At 39.0% G+C, this 22,638-nt stretch overlaps 1 protein-coding gene across 3 annotated transcripts in view; it reads right to left on the reverse strand.

Moving 5' to 3' along the window:
• Positions 1–21,856, reverse strand: part of cttnbp2 (cortactin binding protein 2) — a 156,944-nt gene extending 135,088 nt beyond the window's left edge. For 2 of the 3 annotated variants that reach the window (XM_072551512.1, XM_072551513.1), the window contains exons 1-3: positions 21,764–21,856; positions 21,379–21,616; positions 20,358–20,465 (exon numbers count right to left, since the gene is read on the reverse strand). In XM_072551512.1, the coding sequence (XP_072407613.1) occupies positions 20,358–20,465; positions 21,379–21,453 (183 nt within the window). In that variant the 5' untranslated portion in view covers positions 21,454–21,616; positions 21,764–21,856. The remainder of the gene's footprint in view (positions 1–20,357; positions 20,466–21,378; positions 21,617–21,763) is intronic. The other variant, XM_072551514.1, reaches the window with a different exon arrangement.
• Between the last annotated feature and the right edge of the window lie 782 nt (positions 21,857–22,638).

Genomic DNA, 22,638 nt, shown 5'->3' on the forward strand with positions numbered 1-22,638 from the left:
TCACAGCACACCTACATTTTTCAGCTGAATTGATTGCTCATAAACCTCTCATTTACTTGTATTCACTATGATTATGGTCTTACGAGAGAGGTTTTCAACATAGTGCAAACATCCAACAAACTAAAGGAGAGTCAAATGCATTAATGTTTCAAATCCAATGACAAATATATACGGTCTTCATCTGAGAGTACAGATGTTCAAAATCTCAACAATTTAACTATTCACAGTCCTAAATGTGTTCTGCATACTGCACTCAGTTCAGGGGTTGCATTTCACAGATGACATTTCATATTTGTAACAATGTTTTTAAAAGTGCATTTTTTAATTTTAAACTGAAATTCAATGGTTCAAAGCAAAATGGTAATTAGAATAAAGTACGAGTTACTGAGCTAAGGGAAAGCTTGGGTCTGCTGGTGCACACAAGAGCTTTTATATCCGGGAAGGAATTCATGAGACAATCACCCACAAATCTTGCTCCACTGACAAGCACTCCCCCTGTTGTTTATGTATGTATGCCTGTGTTGAAAATGCTCGCTCAGAGAAGTATACTGTCAGAAATTGCTAAAGTACAACAATAGCTCGCCGATATCTCAATTTTAATTTGATATCAGATTTTCATAAGGTTTATCAATTTTGGTTGAATAGAATATTAATTTAAAATGAAACCATGTTCGTTTTACACCGACTTGCATTACCTTTGTACAAAATTTCATGGTACACTTGGACACTTTGCATTTCATTGGTGCAGTGTAGAGCAATGGTTTGCAACCAGTGTGCAAGGTAAGCTGAAGGAACAGTATCTGATCTTGCGGATTACACATTTCAGTTTTCAAGATCCAACACCAAATTGAATAATTTCAAATCTAAGCTTTATCTCAGTTATTTTTTTCTTATTAGATTTGGATAATGGCTTATCTAAAGACATTTAGATCTCTTCTAGACAGATCACTTCCTTGCTCCACTGCAATCCTCTTTTTCCTTGTAACTGTTCTCTTTTTGTCAACTCACCCGAATTGCCTTCCAACCTTTTTTTTAAAAAAAGGCCTTCCCTGTCATTGCTTCATATCTGCCTGCCATTGCAAGCAAGCACAAATCTGTTACTTAACACTTTCCAACATGTTAACTTTCTTTCCCTCTTCAAAGTTTCTGCCAAATCTACTGAGTGTTTCCAGCAATCTGTTTTTAATCACTATAATCAGTCATTACTCCAGCATAAAAGTAAAAATATCTTGGTTTGGCATACAATTCCTATAGTAGGTTCACAAAGATCAATTACTACAGTTCAACGGTATAACAATATACACAGCTCTGCAAGTTAGCAGACCTTATGGCCTTCTAGGCAAGTTTTAGAAAACTTCAATAAAAAGATCTGTCCAAAACAAACAATAAAAATAAACAAACCCAGGCAAATCTTGAGCTTTAAAAATTTAAAAGAAAATAACTAATTGAAAATGCAAATATGATTGAATTTATTGGGCTATTATAATGTTCTTTACAGGAAGTTCTACAGAAATGACTGGAATCAATGCATATAGAAGATGTTTAATTGATTCACCCCATCAGCTGAACCCAATTTCTTAATATGGTTATTCAGCTATTTGGGATTATGTTTAAGACTAGGACTATGTTAGCCAACTAAATTCCAGATTTATTGTTAACATCAAAAATGTTAAAGCTTTTCAGCAGTACACATAATAATTCTTTCATGTGATATATAACACAGATTCATCTGAAATCAGTGCACAGGTACTTCCACATTTATAGAACTTTAAGATTATTACTTAATGAAACATTAACAATGAAATTAGATGAACCAGGACAAAATACATTATCTTACAGTTTTGTTATCCTACTTATGCTGATGTAAAACATCCGCTTATAATACTATGTATCCTGTAGTGGTAAAAGTACTGAACCAGTTGTTGTTACCAAGCAAACCTATACACATTTTTCCTCGGGGTCATGCTGTTTTGATAGCACCAGATCTTGTATCCTCAACTCTACTCCAAACTTTTCCATCCCTGATACACTACACTAACTGGCTTAGCTCTGAAGGGCGATATGTTGAAGCATTTTGACAGGTGATACTTAGTCAGAGTTAAGTTTAGTGTAATGCTCACTTCACAATTTTTTGCAGCAGACTTAATATAGTTGTGGAATCATCCCAATGTCATTTTGCCTAGTCACAATCGTTTTCAGATTAATAGAAAGCACTTAAGAAGAATTGACATAAGTTTATATTTAACTAAAAAAAGATTGTTTGAAAAGTTTCATATGGGTTTGTGCATGCACACCAAACTGGGTAGAGATTTGGTATGGAGGAGTCAGTGTTGGATTGGGATGGACAAAGTTAAAAATCAAACACCACCAGGTTACAGTCCAACAGACTTATTTGGATGCACTAGCTTTCAGAGGATTGCTTCTTCGTCAGGTAGCTGTAGAACAGGATCATAAGACACGGAATTTATAGCAAAAGATTAGTGTCATGCAACTGAAATGATATGTTGAACAAACCTAGTTTGCTGTTAAGTCTTTCATCTGTTAAAATGGGCTGCAGGTTTCAGTTCATTAATATGTAAATTCCAAAACTTCTTTTTAGTCATACTCTTGAGAAAACTTAAGGTTTTATAAAATCAACAGGTGACACCTCAGCTCAGACAATGCGTTAAAGGTGCAAGGTTAGAGTCTGTCTGCATCCCAACCTTGAATCAGACTGGCTCTATTTCCAAAGTAGGAATTTATCAAATATGACATGGACTGACTGCCCGCAGGTTGTGTGCCCTTTGAGCAAGATAGAATGCATCTGCAAAGGCAAAGACTTATGTATGGGTGTGGTGGTAGTGGGAGGACAGGGGGACGGGGGGGGGGGGGGGGGGGGGGGGGGGAATTAAAAGTGCGTATGTGAGCAAGTGTGCATTTGCATGTGCTTGGTAAAGTGAGCGTGAGAGTGTGATGAGTATAATCTTGTGAGAGGGTGTGCACGTGGGAGAGACTGTAGGGTGTTATATGTGCATGTGTATGAGAGAGGGTCTGCATGAGTGTGAGGAGTATGAAAAAGTGTGCGTGTGTATAGGAGAGTGTATAGTATAGTAGGTCACCTGTAGTGTGACATGAACCCAAGGTCCCAAACAGAGGCCATTCTCATGGGTAGCGAACTTGGCTATCAGCCTCTGCGCAGCTACTCTGCATTGTTGCGTATCTCAAAATTCACCTTGGAGGATGGTCACCCAAAGATTCGAGACCAAATGTCCCTGACCACTGAAGTGTTCCCTGACTGGGAGGCATCATCCCTGTCTGGCAACTGTTGTGTGGTGTCCATTCATCCACTGTCATTCATCTGCTTGGTCTCACCAATGTAGCATGCCTCGGGGCACCCTTGCCTGCAGCGTATGAGATAGACAACGTTGACAAAGTCACATGAATACCTGCCACGTATATGGTGGGTGGTATCCCCATGTTGACATTCTGCCATGTCTTGCAGTGGTTGACATGACAGGATTGTACAGTGTTGTGGTCCATGCTGTCCTGAAGGCTGGGCAGTTTGCTGTGAATAATGGTCTGTTTAAGGTTTGGCAGTTGTTCAAAAGGTGAGAAGTGGAGGTGTAAGGAAGGTCTCAGTGAGGTACTCATCCTCATTGATATTGTATTGCACACTGAAGAACATGGCTTAGTTTCTCCGCTCCTGGGAAGTACTGGACAACGAAGGGTACCCAACAGTTGCAAACTCTGTCTCCTGAGGAGTTCATTACAGTTTCTCGCCGTGGCATGTCAGAACTGGCAATTGACGAGTTGAGCATTGTACCCTGTTCTTATGGGGCATCCATGAGCATCTTCAGGTGCTCAAGTTAGAGGGTTTTACATGGTGATACTGACCTTTTATCTCAATTTCAAAATCAAAAGTAAATTAAGATTTTGAACTTGCAATAAGAGTCCTCTGGACTGCCTTACCTGCATCATTCTCCGAGGAAGAAATCTTACCACTGCGTAGTTTTGATTAAAGACACTTGCATGCATCTTTTAATCAAAATTAATTAAATGCCTTCAAAACAAAATGCAAGAATCTTCATGCATTATATATTGCACTTAAGGATCTGAAACAGTTATACAATTAAGAAAAACTTCCATGTTGAGGTAATTTTCATTGAAAGGTCTCACTTGAATGTTAAAAAAAATGAGCAGCGATACTTAACTGCAAATCACAGTACCATAATTATTGGACTTCTGTCTGGCGTCAGTATGTACAAGAGGCAGTCAATAAACACCCAGTCTTTTGTTGCTCAATCTGTTGTTGCAGACAAGCTGATGTGATTAATGAGATGGTATTGTATATTACAATACAATTGGAGATCTCACAGCTTTCATTCACTGACTGCCATGTCCAAGTAATTCTAAGTGGCATATATTTTGAAAATGGCCATATATAGAGTCAGGCAAATGTGAAAACTGGTCTATCTACTAGCACACCAGATGGTGTGAGCTATCTGTCCTTCTATCTTCCCTTGATTACAACCAATTTTGTTTCAATAGGCTAGTATACCAATCATCTGTCCCAATGTAATGTTCAGACATGATTATCAGCAAGATTTATAAAGTAATTTATAGATTACACAACAATACAATTCGTTATTATTTGTTCATAATCAACAATACCTTACATTACCATTAATTTAGCACAGGACAAGGAGAACACTAATTAATATTGTACTGCAATATAATGGCTTGAATTGTCTAATCTGCACAGAGTCTCTATTTCTGAACAAGATCAGGCAATAAGCTGCCCACTTACTTATCTCAGTGCTTTCAGGACAAATTGGATAGGGGGAAAGAGAGATGTACACTCGACAAAGGAAATTTAAATTCAATCAACTGAATAAGTCAGGAGTTAAGAAGCCATTTTTACTAAGTAACTGTGAAACTACTGGACGAGATGCAATAAAGGGGCTCCCAGCTCAGTTCTCATAAGTAACATCTTGGGACTAGGCCCCAAATTAAGAGAGATGTCCCACAGACTAATCAAGCAAAACCAGTCTTGGTCCCACACATATCCTATGGCAAACATCCCATAATCAACATTCTTAGCTCACCAACAAGACATGTTACCAGAATTGGCAGAAGAGTGGAAGACAAATCAGGAGCCCATCAGATCAAACATGGCTGACTACCACCTACCTCCCTTAGTTAATGGCTCAGTGCTCTTCCATTTCAAAAACCACTCGGAAGGAGAACTGAGGGTACTCTGGTCTCAAGATCCATCAGGAAGAGTAATTACTAACATCACTACTGACCAAGCTGGGAGAGTCCTATAGGTGCTAGGTCCAGTGCTTTTCACCATTTGTAGATGTGATTTGGATATGAAACAAGAGGTATGCTTGCCAAGTCTGCAGATGACACCAAAATAGGTGCTTTTTGGAGAATGAAGATGATTATTTCAGAGTACAACTTGATGTTGATCACATGGGCAGTGAACCAAAGGGTGGCAGATGAAGTTTAATTTAGATAAATGTGAGATGTTGCATTTTGATAATGCAGGGCTTATATAATTAATGGTATGGCCTTGGGGAAGGTTACCGAACAAAGTGACCTATGGGTACAGATGCATAGTTCCTTGAAAGTAGAGGAGCGAGTAGACAGGATGGTGAAGTGGTGTTCGGCATTCTTGCCTTCATTGGTCAGAATATTGACCACAGGAGTTGGGACATCATGTTGCTGCTGTACAGGATATTGGAGAGGCAACAGTTACAATGCTGCACACAATTTTAGTCACCCTACTATTAGAAGAATGTGGTTAAACTTGAGTCAGTGCAGAAAAGATTTACATGGATATTTTTGGGACTGGTGGGTTTGAGTTATAGGGAGAGGGTGAATAGGTTGGAACTTTTCTCCCCTGGAGGATCAGAGATCTTCAGGAGAAAAAAGATACAGATTTATAAAATCACGAGTGGCACGGATGCATTAAATAGCCAAGGTACATCTGCTCTCGACAATATTAGTATGATTGCCACATAACTCTAGTGGAGACAAAATTCCCATCTTCACACTGAACACATCCATCATGTTGAGTGGCATTACTGCGATGCTGAATGAGATAAATTCAAAAGAGAGCAACTTAAAAATGGGTGCTCTGTGAGCTGTCAGCATCAGGTTGACATACCATTATAATCTGTAATTACACTTCTTCTTCCTCCACAATGACCAGTAATCCAGAGGACTGACTCCAGTTCAATATGGAGTATAGGAGACCATACTAGTAGCAAGTGTAACCGAAGAGATTAAATGTGAAAAAAGGTGCAGAACATGTTTCTGAATGCATGCTAACAGAAACAGACAGACCCATGTGATTCCACAACCAATATATCAAAACAAACTTTTCGCAGTACTGCTACATTCAGTCACATAGTTATGCTGACAATTAAACAGGAGAAGACCATTCCAGTAATAGCCTCAACTTTAATGACGGCAGACCCCAGCATCTCGAAGTGCAAAAATCAAAGTGCATTCATTTGCAGCTGCCTTCGAACAGAAGTTCCAAGGGCTCTATTTGCCCATTAGCCTCTTCCCAAAATTCCTGGCATCACAAATGCCAGGTTCAACCAATGAAATAAGGTTTACTCACCGGTCAGTAATTTGGAAAATTATAACCTTTCCATCATCACTGCTCAAATCCTGGAACTCCATTTCTAAATTGCCTTTAATGGACTGACCCTAAGCCAACTTCATTGATTCAAGAAGTTGACTCATCAACATGTTCTCAAACGCAACTAATGATGGACAGTAAATGCCACCTCTGACAGCAACATCGCAGTAACAAATAACAATAAAAACAGGATCAGGTAGAAAGTTTAATTTGATTTATTATTGTCACATGTACCCAAGTACGCTGAACAGTTTTGTTTTACAGATAGTAAAGGCAGATCAAAGACATTCAGATCATAAGGTGATTGAACAGAGCAAGACATACAAAGTTATAACTTCACAGTAGGTATACAAAAGCAAGATCAACATTAGATTTGAAAGTTGAGCAGTCCATTCAGCAGTATAACAGCAGGGAAGAAGCTGTTCTTGAACCTGTTGGTACATGTGTTTAAGCTTTTATATCTACTGCCTGACAGAAGTTGGGAGATTATAACCAGGATGGAAGGAACCTTTGATAACATTGGCTGCCTTTCTGCAGTAACGAGACGCATAAATGGTGCCAGTGGATAAGAGGTTGGCTTGTGTAATAGCCTGAGCTGTGTTCACAACCTTCTGTAGTTTCTTATGGTCCTGGACAGAGTAGTTGCTGCACCAAGCCATGATGCATCCAGATAGAATGCTTTCTATGGTGCATCTGTGAAAGTTGGCAAGAACCCTTACGGACATGCCAAATTTCTTTAGCCCCTTGGTAAGAGGAGGCATTGTTGTGCCTTCTTAACCATTGCATCTACGTAGTTGGTCCAGGACAGATTGCTGGTTATTGTCACTCCTACAAACCTGACACTGTCGACCAATGTCTACCTCAGCTCCATTGATGTAGATAGGGGCACGTCCTCCTTGTTTCCTGAAGTCAATAATCAGCTCTTTAGTTTTGCTGACATTGAGGGAGAGATTATCTTAGCACCATGCCACCAAGCATTCTATCTCCTTCCTCCAGCCTACAACGGTGGTATCATCAGTGAATGTATGGATGGGATTCATAGGAAATTTGGCCCCACAGTGTACAGTAAGGGGACTGAAAGTGACATAAGCTGAAGAGTCAAATATGCAACCTGCATACCCTGACAGAGTGAACATGGAAGCACAGACAAAACAGCACTTTTTCTTCCCCATTTAAATTTGTTAATTGTGGGGTTCCCTCATTTCAAACAGTGTAGGTCTAGGGGATCCAAAGAAGTTGGTTTTAGTGGGAGTGCTTCATTAAATCTCTTACTAGCAACAATTTGAATGATATGAACATTAATGAAACTTGGATTTAAATGTTACACAGATCACCAGATTCTGTGGTACACAGCTGCAGTCCATGATGAAAAGTACTTGGCCTTCTTATAGGCTTTTCAGCTACCATTCGGACACTTCTTGAAAGATCTTCTCTATTGATTACATACAAACTTCTCTAAAAATATTATTTTTATACATTTAAGAATATATGCATTTTGTGGCAAAAACATTTACCCAGATTACAGTAAAGCAATCCCTTTTCAGATTTGAAATTATGCGAATTAACATAAGCCTACATCTAAATTTTATCTGTTACATCCTGAGGTTTCAATGATATGTGCGTGATACTTTCTTATAATAATCAAGGCGTTGTAATATGACACGAGCCACGAGGAGAGTATATTTATGTTAAATGCACTGTACAAATACAAGTTGTTGTTGTACTTGATGACACCAGAATCTGATATACATGTAGTAAGCGTTACTTTTGGAAGTGATGCATCAGCATAGCTAGAAGATGCCAAGTTTTATGATTCAGTTTCTCAGCCAACACCTGCAGAACATCTCACTGAAAAAAAACACTCCCCACAAATACTTTTGCTGCCAACATGATGTTCTGTTCTTTAGATAACACCACTCCTCCTCCACAAATTTAAATATCTCAATATATAACCTCTGCGAAATGCTTTTCTGGATGTGAGAGCATCATTCACTTCCAGATCAACCAATTCCACAGCATTACTTCCTTTTATGTCTTCGTTTCGTTCTTCTTCCTCCTAGCTAGAAATTTTTATCCCATTCATTTGCAGCTGACCCATTCCTGCTCCATTACCCATATCTGCTGGCCCATTCCCACTGTCTTAGTTATTTTCTGCCAATCCTTTCAATATTGAATTTATTTGCTTCAAGCTAACCTTTACCAGATGCAAATCTTCTCTCTACTTAGGCCCAAAGGTACTTCTAGCCAGCCTAAAATACCATAATGCACAATATTTTCTAACTCTTCTTTTGGAAAGAGTAAGTCAAAAATCACAGGATACCGGGTTATAGTCCAATAGGTTTATTTGAAACTCCAAGCTTTTGGAGCCCCCACTCCTTCCTCAGGCAGCTAGTGAGAGAGCATACATCGGACACAATTTATAGTAAAAGATCAAAGGTTCATACAACATATGCTAATGTATTGAACAAACCTAAATGGCTATTAAGTCTTTAATTGGTCAGAATGGAGGTGCAAGTTTTAAATAATGGTGGGAACATACATTTGCTTATCATATAAAATGGAAATACTAATACTGACATTATTGGATTTATTGTAACTGTATCTACTAGACTAACCTAATGGATTTATTTGAACTCAGGAAATAATCAATGTTACAGTCGCTACTGTCAGTCTGTTAAGGATGCTATATAGAGAGAGTTCTGTTTGGTGGTGATCAGATCCAACTGGTACCAGTGCCCTGACCTTGAATATCTCCAGGACATGTCATGGAACAGTTTGTTCTGAAAAAAAGTAGATACACAAAGCTCAGAGCATCAAAGCTCAAGCAGTCTCTACCCATTCTAGTTTACTTATTGCAAGCCATGATATTGGGAGCCGGAGGGTCAGGCCTCATTTCTGCATTCATTCCACTGAAGAAATCCCTCTGACTGAAAGATTCCACTGATAGCAGTGCCAAGCTCATTGTAGAATGGAGGACAGGTTCTCATGGGGTTAACTGATGATGAATAAATCTTCTGAAGCTGAGATCTGCTCTTTTCATGACATCATGATGGGTATGGTAAACTATGACAGGCCAACGTTGGAATCCTTTGAGATTGATAGTGGAGTGAAACAGGTGTGTTTCAGACTCTCTTTGACATGACGCTGTAAAACTTGAAAGGGTTCAGAAGAGATGTACAAGGATGCTGTCAGTGTTGGAGGGTGACAGCTATAAGGAGAGGCTGAATAGGCTGGGGCTGCTTTCCCTGGTGTGTGGGCAGCTAAGGGATGACCTTATAGAAGTTTATAAAATCATGGAGGGGCATGCATAGGTCATGGTGTGGGGGAGCCTAGAACTAGAGGGCATAGGTTCAGGGTGAGAGGGGAAAAAATTAAAAGGGACCCAAGGGGCAACTTATTCATGCAAAGGATAGCACATGTATGAATGAGCTGCCAGAGGAAGTGGTATAGGCTGGATGGGTATGGGAATACTAAGGGTTGACAGGAATATGGGCCAAGTGCTGGCAAATGGGACTAGATTAGTTTAGGGTATCAGTTTGGCATGGACGAGTTGGACCAAAGGGTCTGTTTCCATGCTGTACATTCAATCACTTTATGCTGCTGACATATACCTTCAGATCATCTCCAGACATATCCTTAAAAACCAAAACTGACAGCAAGTTGCTCAGCGTTGCTCACTTAAGATCCAGAACAAGATCGTCACAAATTCTCAGAGCTGTGCCATATTAACAAGCTGCACCATGGATTCCACACAGACTGCCACCTTTGGCAGCAATGGAGAGACTCCCACATGCCTGTAGAGTTTAATTTGGCCACCAGTATCAGGAAGACAAATGACATTGTCCAGATGTTGCCAAATTGCCATCTATCAGCAATGACAATGCAGTCCTGGATGTTGTTGAAATATCTAGGCTCTACACTAACAAGCAATCTATCACTTGATGCTGAAATCAATACAGTTGCAAAAGCTGCAGTTATGCCCAAACTGAGAAAGTGCATGGGGAACAGCCACTAGACTGGAAAAACTAGAGTCTATCAAGCCTGCAACTACAGTGCTACCACCTGGACAATACTAGGCAGAAGAAAGGGCCGAAGAATTTCCATCTTTGTGCATCAGAAATATGCTTGTTAAAGACAAGATCACCAACTCAGCAGTCCTGGGGAATGCTAAATCCATCAGCATGCTCTCATTGCTAAGATGTGGTGTCTATGCTAGCTCAGCCATACTCATTGGATGGATGACATTTTATAACCAAAAACTTCCTGCACTGTGATTTGGCCACTGAGCCACAACCACTTAGCATCCATACCTCTGCTACAAGAATACCTGTAAGTGAGATCTGAAGATCGCAGACATTGACAGTAACAACTGGGAGAGAGTTGCTGATAACTGTGACCTTTGGAGGCTAGCCGTTTGAAAGGGCATTGGAAAAAGTGAACAGAAACAAGACGACAATCCAGAGAAAGCAGAAGCCAGTAAACTTTGCACCTTCTCAAACCACTCTTGCTTTTTAGAAAAAGGTAGCAGAGGCTGCCATGTCAGCTCGGAGCTCCTGATGCACACCAAGCACTGCCTAACACAGAACTGACCACTACAGTACAAACCATTATCCTACAAATGTAAAGCTGCCACAATGTGCAGTTCACTTGGTATTTGCTTCATACATTTAATGCTTAAGGAACATACGACTCAGTTTTCAGGAAAAATATTCTACTGTAACTCAAACTTGAATAGGAATAAAATTAAATTTCCCTTTCTCCCTCCTTCCTCAAACAGAGAAAATCTCCGCTGTCAGAAATTCAGAACACCTCTGCACCAGCATATTAAATATTTAAATAGGTCATTCTTCTGATTTAAATTATCCCACCTACAGACCTCACTGAGAATATTTCCGTAATCAATTCCTGATGTGGTTAAACTAACCAGTATTCCTACATGAAGGATAAAACAAGATTGTAGCAAAAACAGTTTACATATTAGAAATAATCTCCTTTCATCTGAGAGTTAAAAATGAATTCTCTTACAAATCTGTGAAACTCCTGAAATTTCAAGAAAAACCTGGTATTCTCTTTACAATAAAATCTTGCAGACCTCACTGCACCCACGTTAATAACGACTGAGAAACTGCATTTTTTTTCTTCTCTCTAATATATCCTCTTGGCCACTTATCAATTTACATGTGTAGTTTCATTTTACAATGCTGTAATGCACATTTTGCTCACTATTTTTGGACAGTACATATCATCTGCACATAATCAATGAGACGGTAAAATCAGTGGCTCCAACAAAGAACAGCTATAATACCAACTACTTGTTAATGGGCATGGGATTTTCATTTTACAATTTTCAGAACCAAATAAGATCCTAATCACAAGATCTCAGGGAGCTATAATGTTACAAAACTTACAAGATGATAGGTAAAAACAATGACTGCAGATGCTGGAAACAAGAGTTCAGATTAGAGTGGTGCTGGAAAAGCAGAGCAGTTCAGGCAGCATCCGAGGAGCAGTAAAATCGACGTTTCGGGCAAAAGCCCTTCATCAGGAATAAGGATAAGGATTCTAGTTCTTCATAACAAAATACTCCATGTCACCTGGTTACAAAAAGTACATGAGCATTGCACCAAACCACTTCCCTGGAAAACCCATTCAAGTTGAACAGGAGCAATGCTAAACTCAATTTCTATATATAATCTGAAACATCACATGTGACTAGATGACAATGAACTTCTGATAACTAAGAGGTCAACACAGAACATGCCTAATATCTGCAAACATGAAGTAAACAAAATACTGGTTAAAAAACTCTTGCATATATTAAAGGAGGTTATAAATTGAACTGTGTTCTGACTATGCGTGAGGGTTTCAGCTTGAAGTATGGATGCACTGTACCAAGCAATACTAGACCATAATAAAAAGCTTGGATGAGTATATATTAACAGTAGGTGTGACCGATGTCAATTTTTAAAGTCTGATTAGCTGCAATAGCTATACATTCAGAGATGAGTAGCTATTAGTTCTGTCCAAATTAATGCTTTGCTGCATTAATTTAGTATCTGCCAACAGTATCACCATTGAGACGACAAGCATTCTGGACAGTTTAACTCAAAATTCAAGTCTTAACACTGCATAAAAGTAGTTTTGAAATAAGTCTACTACACTTTATCCGAAGCAATAAAAATTCCTGTGTCGTGCATTTAAATAAAATCAACAAGAAAGCCAGTCATTCCCTACTTGATTTTCTGGCCCTGGGAAGATCTCAAAGTTACAAATAGCTGCCAGTCTACAGAGCAACTTCCCTTCTAAATAACCCAAGGGTGTGACTATTTACAGTAAGTAGAATTTGAGGTGACACCCAGCTAAACCTTTGTAGTAAAAATTAAATTCTCATTGAAATCTTAGATTTTATTGAAGGTGGCTCCATCAGGCTGGAGTTTCGCAAAAATGAAAACACACCAAACTAGAAATAATCTTGCAGTATGGGCTTTGTATTGAGAGGGACAGAGGTTGGGGAAAATGGAACTGTATTGTGATTGGTAGGATCTGACAGAGGATACTCCTCAGGCATCTCAGTTTTCCATTATATACAGAATCCATGACTTGGATGAAGCGGGAGAGAGTGCTGCATATCCAAGTTTACAGATGGCAGTAAATTAGAGTGCATTGTAGCTTCCTGCATCCATCTGCACAAAGAAAGGCAGACAAAATGAGCTGCCAAAATCAAGAAATGTATTTCAAAGTGGACAAGTGTGAAAACATCATCTAACGATTCAAAGAAGCAAAACAATAATGCATAATTTATAGTGTCTCCTTGTGAAATGAGGTGATGTGGGCAGATACGGATGCACATAAGCAAAAATAACTAAAAGTTAATTGGTAAGTACAATTAAAAAAAAACAGCAAATGTTAATGCATTTCTCTAAAAGGGGATTTATGCTTCAGTCAAACACCATCTGAAGTCCTGTATTTGGTTTTTAGCACTACATCTTCAGAAAGATATAACGGACTTGGAAGTGTGCACAGTACTGATTCATCAGTAATGTATGCGGCTTAGACTACAGTTTTTATATATTTGGTTTGTACTCTTTTGACTTTATGAGGACAAAGGGTGATCTAATTGAACTTCTAAAATGAAAAGGATTCAGTAAAGTGGATAGAAATTAAGAGAAAAATCCTCTGACGGGGATTCCAGACGAAACATGACAGACAAGAAGTGATGTTGAGACTTTAACATTTTTTGTAATGAAGTACAATATAATCCGGGTGATGAACTTATCGCATGGCGTTTCATTGCTGGGAAATAGACTCTTTCCCCGAACTAATCAATCAGATATGTTTGTATAGGTTGAATCCAAATCCCAGCAGCAGATTACAAGCAAATTTTAAACTGTATGAACTTGCAAATGCTCCTCACTTTTTTTTTTATTAATTTCAGAAATATAATTTATTCACAAAATATCTTTATATACATATGTAGTCACCAAAGCAGTTTGGTTCTGTTCATTAGACTAAGAACCAAACTGACAACAAGCAAACAAACCAAAGGCATTCCTTACTTGTACAAGATTATAGAGTCATAGACACGTACAGCATGGAAACAGACCCTTCAGTCCAACCTGTTCATGCCAACCAGATATCCCAACACAACCTAGTCCCACCTGCCAGCACTTGGTCCATATCCCTCCCAACCCTTCCTATTCATATACCCATCCAAATGCCTTTTAAATGTTAGAATTGTACCAGCCTCCACCACTTCCGCTGGCAGCTCATTCCATACACGTACCACCCTCTATGTGAAAAAGTTGCCCCGTAGGTCTCTTTTATATCTTTCCCCACTCACCCTAAACATATGCCCTCTAGTTCTGGACACCCCGACCCAGGGAAAAGACTTTGCCTATTTACCCTATCCATGCCCCTCAATTTTATAAACCTCTAAGGTCACCCCTCAGCCTCCGACGCTCCAGGGGAAACAGCCCCAGCCTGTTCAGCCTCTCCCTATAGCTCAAATCCTCCAACCATGGCAAAATCCTTGTAAATCTTTTCTGAACCCTTTCAAGTTTCACAACATCTTTGCGAAAGGAAGGAGACCAGAATTGCACGCTGCCCTCATTTTCACCCAGACCTATTAGAGTTATATCGCTAAGCAAAACACAGGAGAAGACCACCCTGAAAATGTGGCACTTTTAAGTTAGTCTTGAACACATTTTAAGAAAACCGATATATATTTATTTACCTTGAAATTTCTTAGGACTTCCAGAACTTACAGAAAATAAACAGTTTATGAAATATAGGGTAATTGCTCAATAGAGAATCTGATTTGGGCTCAAGGTTAATCAAACAGTAAATGAGATGAGTCACCAGTTAATCTGGTTTGGTATCATTAGATGAGAGTGGAACTTCAGTCAGTTCATTGAGCCAATATTGAATAAGCCAAGAAAACCATAAGGAACAGGAATAGGAGTAGGCCATTCGACTCCTCTGACTGCTCCACCATTCAGGAAGATCATAGCTGGTCCAAAATTTCTCATATCTACTTTCCTGACTTTTCCCTGTAACCTTAGATTCTTAATCATTGGGGGAATCAATCTCAGCCTTAAGTATACATAGGATTCTGCCCCCAAAGCTCTGGTGGTGAGGAGTTCGAAAGACTCTCAATCCTCTTGGAGAAGAAATGCCTCACCACCTCAGTCTTCAATCGACACCCCATTATTCTATGATTCTGCCATTTAGTTCTAGACTTTCCCATAAGAGGAAACATCCTCTTTGCATTTACCCTGTCAAGCCACTTAAGAATTCTATGTGCTTCAATAACATTATTTTTTTCCCAAACTGCCACTGAACAGATGGATACGGAAATTTTTAAAAAAACTTTTAACAGAGCACCGCTCTCAGCATTGCATTGCCAACTTAAACTCCAGGACATAAGGATGAAGTCTATTTTCTGATATTTTTCTGTAGTGTTTGAGACGCTAAAAGATATGCAATATTTGGGTTTATCAATATTCAGCAAACTATTATTTCCTTTAAAGTTTTTAACATTCAGCTTCCCTCATCTCTGCTGTTCTCCACTGTCACAATTCATACAGACACACTTCTCCAATTTCCCCAAGATTAGGGAAAGTCTCTCTTCTTCTGCAACTCACTCCATTATGGTGAATGATCAATGAATGATGGGACATTGATATCCTAAACCCATGCTATACAGCAACAAATCCAACTGTGCGCTTCGACAACCAACTTCTTCAATTATATGAGCAGCACATCTACCAGCAGTTAACTAAGCATCGGAAACATAACTTTGTTGTGCATTGGAGTTGCATTATACTCTATTTGTAGATACGCAAGGTAACAATAACAAATAATCTGATGTAAGAAAGCATGCATTTAAATTTTGCAGAAAATAGTCAATAAAAGAAAATTCAAATTGTCCCAAAAATGTTGAAAGAGAAAAGTCATGAAGTGTTGCTTCAGTTTTTAAATTTGAATTGAAAACATAGTAAATTTGCATATTCTTATAAATCATAAGTGAGCAGTGACCCAGTTTCAGCACTAAATTTAGAACATTTAATAGGCCATTTAAATAATGCGCTTTTATAATCTGTAGATGTTTCTTTTATCTAGGTGCAGTAAAATTAGATGCTCTCATTCTATAGATGTAGTGCTAGATTTCAATGAAGGGTCCATGTACAAATGGAATAAATTCAAAATTTCAAAGAGCATTAGTTCATGTAAAAGTTCAGTTTCTCCACTGTTCCTCCAGCTGTTTTCGCCAAATCAGTTACCTGAAATTTAATGACAAAAGAATCTACCGTTCAATCACAACATGGTGTGTCACTCAACAATCATGCCTCTCCCTATTATATTTGTAACTTCAGTATAATGTATAATTAACAGCCAGGATAGGTGCTTTAGCACTGGGACAATTATAATGGAAGTTTAACTTTAATGAAGTGATTAAAATTTCAGCACCTTTCATACCTCTCCCTCAATTCTAACTTAGTTATTAAGTTCAGCATCAGTATCCTCTATTACACCAACATCTCCAGTATTAAGGCATTAGTTCCAGTTAATCAGCTGTGTAATCAGTTGACAGGCCACATCATGCCTGACGTGACTTTCAAAACAAACCCATCTACTCCAAGATTGACCATGGCAAGCAGTTTCCAGGAGGGCAGAGAAACGACTTCAATGACACCCTCAATGGATCCCAGAATAAAAACACACCATCACCACCGACTGGTAGAAATCTCTAAACCAAGTCCTCCCAAAACAAAGAGGCCTCTGTAAAGGAGCCATCTCTAATAGGCCCATTTGGAGGTCAAGCATAAACAGTGGGATAAGTGTGTGTAAAGTCCGGAGCATTCCCCCACTCTACTGCAACCTAGTTCAGTAAAAACCATCCTGAACCAGGGTTTGCAACTCCAGTTTCAGACCATTTTGTCACCTCAGGATCCACATCACCAATGTAGAAGAAAGTCATCCTCAGTCCTTCAGGAATTGCCGAAGAGATTGATGATAATCTTCAATACACTTTGAGGGATTCTTGGGTAATTTTGAGAGATCTAATTAACAGTATCTTAAAGAACTAGTTGCAAAAAAAAAGTGCTTTCTTTCTCAATTCATTTAAATTCTGAATTGTATCCATGAGTAACATGTGACATGCACTGTAAAAGAGCCCCTATAGAAACAATATGAGGAACCATATGATCCTAATAATGTTCTGAATTTAAATGGTTCTGTGAGCAATCATCCAACAAACAATAAATGTGATTCAGAATTACTGACAAGCAAGAACCTATTGAGAATATGAGCTGATACTGTACACGTTAAGAAACAGAGTTCAGAACAAATAAAATATACTTAAGAACAAAGTTAACTCTAAATTGAACTTGTAAATAAATGTATTTGTGAATAAGTTAATTATAATTAGGAACTTCGCAAGGATTTATGCCTTTGATCAAGATAACTCAGTTTCAGATGTATTCACAATAGGCAATGCAGCAAATTAGCCCTCTAAACAACTGCAGATTTCAAACAACCAAAAATAAATTTGAGCCAAGTTAGATTCAACATTCACTATCCTAAAGTAAAATGCCACCTGGTCTGAAGTTGTATTTCTTGGAAGTATAAGCAACCAAGGTGAATCAACCTTCCTTTGTTTCCTTTCCACATGTATTTGTTTGCCCATAACTAACTATATAATTCCCAAATGGTGCATAACCATTTGGCATTCTTTGGAGTACATAATTCCTTACAACATCAATGTACAGCAGCTACCAGGTTTAAAAATAGAGCTCCAGGGCATTTCACAGAAAAATGTAATAAAAGGGATATGACGCAATGAAGAAGAGTGAGGAAGATCAAAAGCTTGTTTGAAAAGAATGCCCCTGAAAGATACAAAGAAGTGGAGTTGGAGACAAAATCTCCAGGATGAGGGCTCTGCAACAGCTTTTCTTTTGGGGGGTAAAGATGGCAAAATGGAGGAACAGCGAGATGGAATGTGGGGAAAAAAGAGAGAGAGAGAGAGAAAAAAGGGGGGCTGACAAGGGAGAGGGAGCAGGGGAGGAAGGGAAGGGGGAAAATGGGATGGGGGAGATCAGAAGAAGGAAGAGAGTGGCAGGAGGAAACACAAAAACTAGAGCTTTGCTGACAAAGGATATCCAAGCTGACACATTAACTTTTATCTTTCTGCAGATGTGACCAGATCCGCTGAGTGCTTCCAGAATTCATTTTTATTTTAAACTTCTTGTATTATAGAACAGGGATCCAATGTCTGTCAGCAAGGTGGACTGGATAGGTATGTACATAGAGTTTTGACCATAAATATTTAATTTGAAAATGAATTGCAATAGCTCCGACATTGTCTCTTTAACCACAATGGTGTGCTGTAATTATGCAGAACAGCAATCTGACCCAATGAAAATATGGCAAAAGTGGCATTCAATGATTCATAAAATCACTACAGAGTGGAAGCAGGCCATTTGGCCCATCAGGGTAACACCAACCCTTTGAAGAGCATCGTATGCAGATCCACCCCATTTACGCCATCCCTGTAATTACCATGGTTAATCCACCTACACATCTGTGTTCACTATCGGCAATTTAGCATGCCCAATCCACCCAACCTGCACATTTTTGTACTGTGGAAGGAAACCAGAGCAACCTGAGGAAATTCACGGGGAACGAGGCTGCCCAAGGACAGAACTGAACCAGGGTCCTTGATGCAGCAGTACTAACCACTGGGCCTTCATGCTGGCTGTCAGAACTGGGACAATTATACTGGAAGTTTAACTTTAAATGAAGTGATTAAAACTTCAGCATCCTTTATATCCCTCCCTCAATTCTAACTTAATAACTAGCTAAAGAAAGAATGAAATACAAACCAACAACCCCTTTTAAGATTATCTATTGACCTTTAAACATGTAGGTGTGGCTAACAGACCAGTTCAAGTTGCATCCATGTGATCATCTGAAAGTTTAAAGGTAAACAAGGCAGTCTCTTTTAAAATTCACGTAAAGGAGGCACTTGGAATCTGATGCTTACAAATTATTTATTTCAGGGAAGTAAGAAAGAGTAGATACTGTTTCAAGCTGCAGAAATTGAGGTTTTTTAACATTAAAGACAAAACCTAGGTAAATAACCAGTTTAATATTTACATGTTAAAAGAGAGACAAGATTAATGTAAAAGTTGCACTTGAAAGCATAGCAAGGAAATATAGTCAGAGGGAGAGGAAAAAGAAAATAGGACAATGATATTTGTCCTACATTTGGAGTCGAAGCTTAATGTGGGTCACTAATACTGTCAGGTTGGCTTCTTAGACAGCCGTACTTCCCTTGTATAATATAAACTAAAATTATCAGGCTTACAAAAGTATGCAAGTTTTTTTTAATACAAAGCATCCCACTGGAAAGCACAACATACTGGAGTACTTTCACTAACAAAAGAAAATCACCTAACCTCCATTTTCATTTTGGTACTAAAAGTTACGTTCCAAAGATATGTCACCAATCTGGATTTTTTTGACAAAATTACCTAAACCCAATTTGGAACACCAGCAAGTTGCCTCTTAACATTCACTTCTGTACTATTTAGAAAAGAAAATCAGTCTGTCTTCTTGTAACAAGTTTCCCACAAAATAGTATGACTTTATGAAAGCCCCTGTCTGTTCACTCCATAATTTTGACAGTCTTCCAGTCTTCCTTACTTAGGTACTCAAAATCAGAAATAATGTCCTAACTGCAATCCAACCAATGGCTCATCATTACCACTCCAGTTTTACACTACTTCCCTACTTATGAAATCAAGAATCCCATCAGTTTTAACAGCTTTTATCAATTGGTTCTAATAACTTAAATAATTCATTTCCACCCACAGCCTTGAGCTTTCCTTCTTTCACATCAGTGCGGCAGTTCTGATTCGTAGGAGGGCAGCTTAATGTTAAATCGTTCAGAAAGTATTTAAGTCTGATATCAAGCTGTACAGTAAAGTAACCAGAAATGCTGCAAACTCTAATGGCGACAGCATTCATTTACAACATAAGTGTAAGAGAGGAGATCTTTGAAACTGATAATATCAAATAATTGTTTGCCAAGTTAAATATTCATAGCTAAAAACATCTGTTCCTTTTTCTTAAATGAAAGCCTCTGCAAAATGCGTGCACACATTTGCACGAAGCTCTATAAATGGAGGAAAAATAACAGTTAATAAAGTATATCACTTACCCTTAACGTTTCTATCACCAGATCTCTGGCTTCCAATTCTCCTTCAAGGATACTTAGGAAAGTCAGCAGCTCGGTTTTATTGAGACTGTCCAGGTCAAATTCAGACTTCTGTAACATCAACAAATTTACTCCCAAATTAAGTGGAAAGGTTTCACACAAATGAATTGATAAGCATTGATCTGAATGACGACATAAACATAATTTACGCCTCTGACAATGTTTAACTGAAATAAAAGTCAAAAGACTGCAAACAATGTGAAATTGTTGTATATACTGCCTAAACACGATACATGAAAAACCCCTCAATTCCTTAAGGTGGCCAGTCGATTTTCCTACAGCTCCTACGGTTTAAGGCAGCCGCATGTTCTCATCAATCACAATTAAACCGCAATTGGGAGACGATAAAAAAGGAAATGGTGTTTGGACAAATAATATCTTCAAAACAATCGAGCTTTGCATTATTTAACAAAATATGATAAACGTCAGAGACATTGACTCAGGTTTCAGCTGCAGGAAAGCAATCCTTGGGGTTTTGTTCAGGGCAAAGTGCTGCGGGCCAGCAGAAACCTTGGTGTGTGGGTGGGTTTGCGTTATTTTGTAAAAAAATGGCTTCAATCGATTTTTAATTTCGGAATGTAGTACGTTCCACTATAAAGAGAGAGAGAGAGAAAAGGAGAATCTCGACAACGGTGTGTGCCAAAGCCAAACGTAAACCGAATCTAAAACCTTATTCAAATCGTGCTTTTAAACACACAATGAAAAAGAAAAACGAGGGCAATAGAATATATTAAAAGGTAGAAGCGTTGCACAGTTGCATTTTCCAGGCTGAAGCCCTCTTAGCGTGTGGCCGCTTCCAACATCAACTTACACAGGGAATGGATACATTGTATCCACTGAGTTTATGCGGATACATTCCAGACACTGAACCTCTCACAAAGGAGCGGGCTTCTCTTCATTTGGTTAATACATCTCTCCGTTGACAAGGCTGAGTCCGCGGTGCGGGCTATACTCTGGACTTTACCTGGCAAACACTGGGGGCTCGTTCCTCGGACGAGGGGCCGCCGCTGTCCGGCCTCAACTCGCTCTCAGTCGCCATTTTGCCGTGTGTGAAGGGGAAGGGGGTGGGGGGGGTGGACGTGGGGTCTAAGCAGGGGAGGGGGGAAAAGAGTACAGACAGAGCGCCAACAACCAGACAGGGGGCAGTGACCACCAGCAAAGTAAAACCCGAGCCTGTTCACAGCACCCGATAGACACCAAACCTACAGAGAGAGAGAGAAAGACTGCGTAAATCAAACCTATAGAGAGAAACAGCACAGACCAAACCTGGAGAGAGAAAGAGACATTGCACAAACCAAATCAAAAGAGAGAAGCAGCACAGACCAAACCTGGAGAGAGACTGTACAAACCAATTGAGAGATTCAACGAACCAAACGTAGTGATTCTGAGCTGAACATCAAACTGATCCCCCTCACAATGAAATAGCCACACAGAGACTTGATAACTCCAAGCCAGAAACTTATTGTTGGAGAGAGGTGAAACCAAACGTCACATTCAGGGGAACTGCTCTCTGGCTGAGGACAGTGCAGTATAAAACAGTCAGGAAGACTGTTGTAATCATTAATGATTTTTCGTCTGAATACCTCCAGCTGCAGAAGTCTCATGTTTGCCTCGTAATTTTTAGATGGACCCATTCCTCCTTACATTGTATGATTTATGTAGGAAATCTACAAACAAAGCATCACGGGCACGAAAATTTTACTCCATGAACGCTCACAGATTTCAGATGAAAATCAGGACCTCTGGTTGTGTCTTTTGTAGCCATATCACAGTGAGGTGTAACTGATCTGTATAACTGCTATCATTTTTAAGAACAGCACAGAAATCACGGAGACCTATGATTTAGAAGCTGGTTGGTTGCCAACTAGACAGGAGAAATATTAAAATAATTATCACTTTATCCGAAGTACCTTCCTGTCACTGGGAACCAGAAAATAGGGGCTAAAAAAAGTTGACTGCAATTTTTTCAAGCTTTTAAAATATTTTTGTTTGATCTTTGCCAAAATGAAGATAAGTGTAACTAATTGCATCAATCTGTCAGATAGACTTGGGGAAAATTATTACTTTTCTAGACACACGGTTTTTAAAACTGAAGCAAAACACTGTCAATGTTGGCAATCTGGAATGTGAATAGAAAGCTACTCAGCAGATCAGACATAATTTCTGAAGAGAAAACAGAGTTAATTAGCTGGATTTTAACCTTCCTTGCTGGCAGAGTTGAATG

The sequence above is a fragment of the Chiloscyllium punctatum genome, chromosome 32 (assembly GCF_047496795.1).
Source record: "Chiloscyllium punctatum isolate Juve2018m chromosome 32, sChiPun1.3, whole genome shotgun sequence".
NCBI classification, from domain to species: domain Eukaryota; kingdom Metazoa; phylum Chordata; class Chondrichthyes; order Orectolobiformes; family Hemiscylliidae; genus Chiloscyllium; species Chiloscyllium punctatum.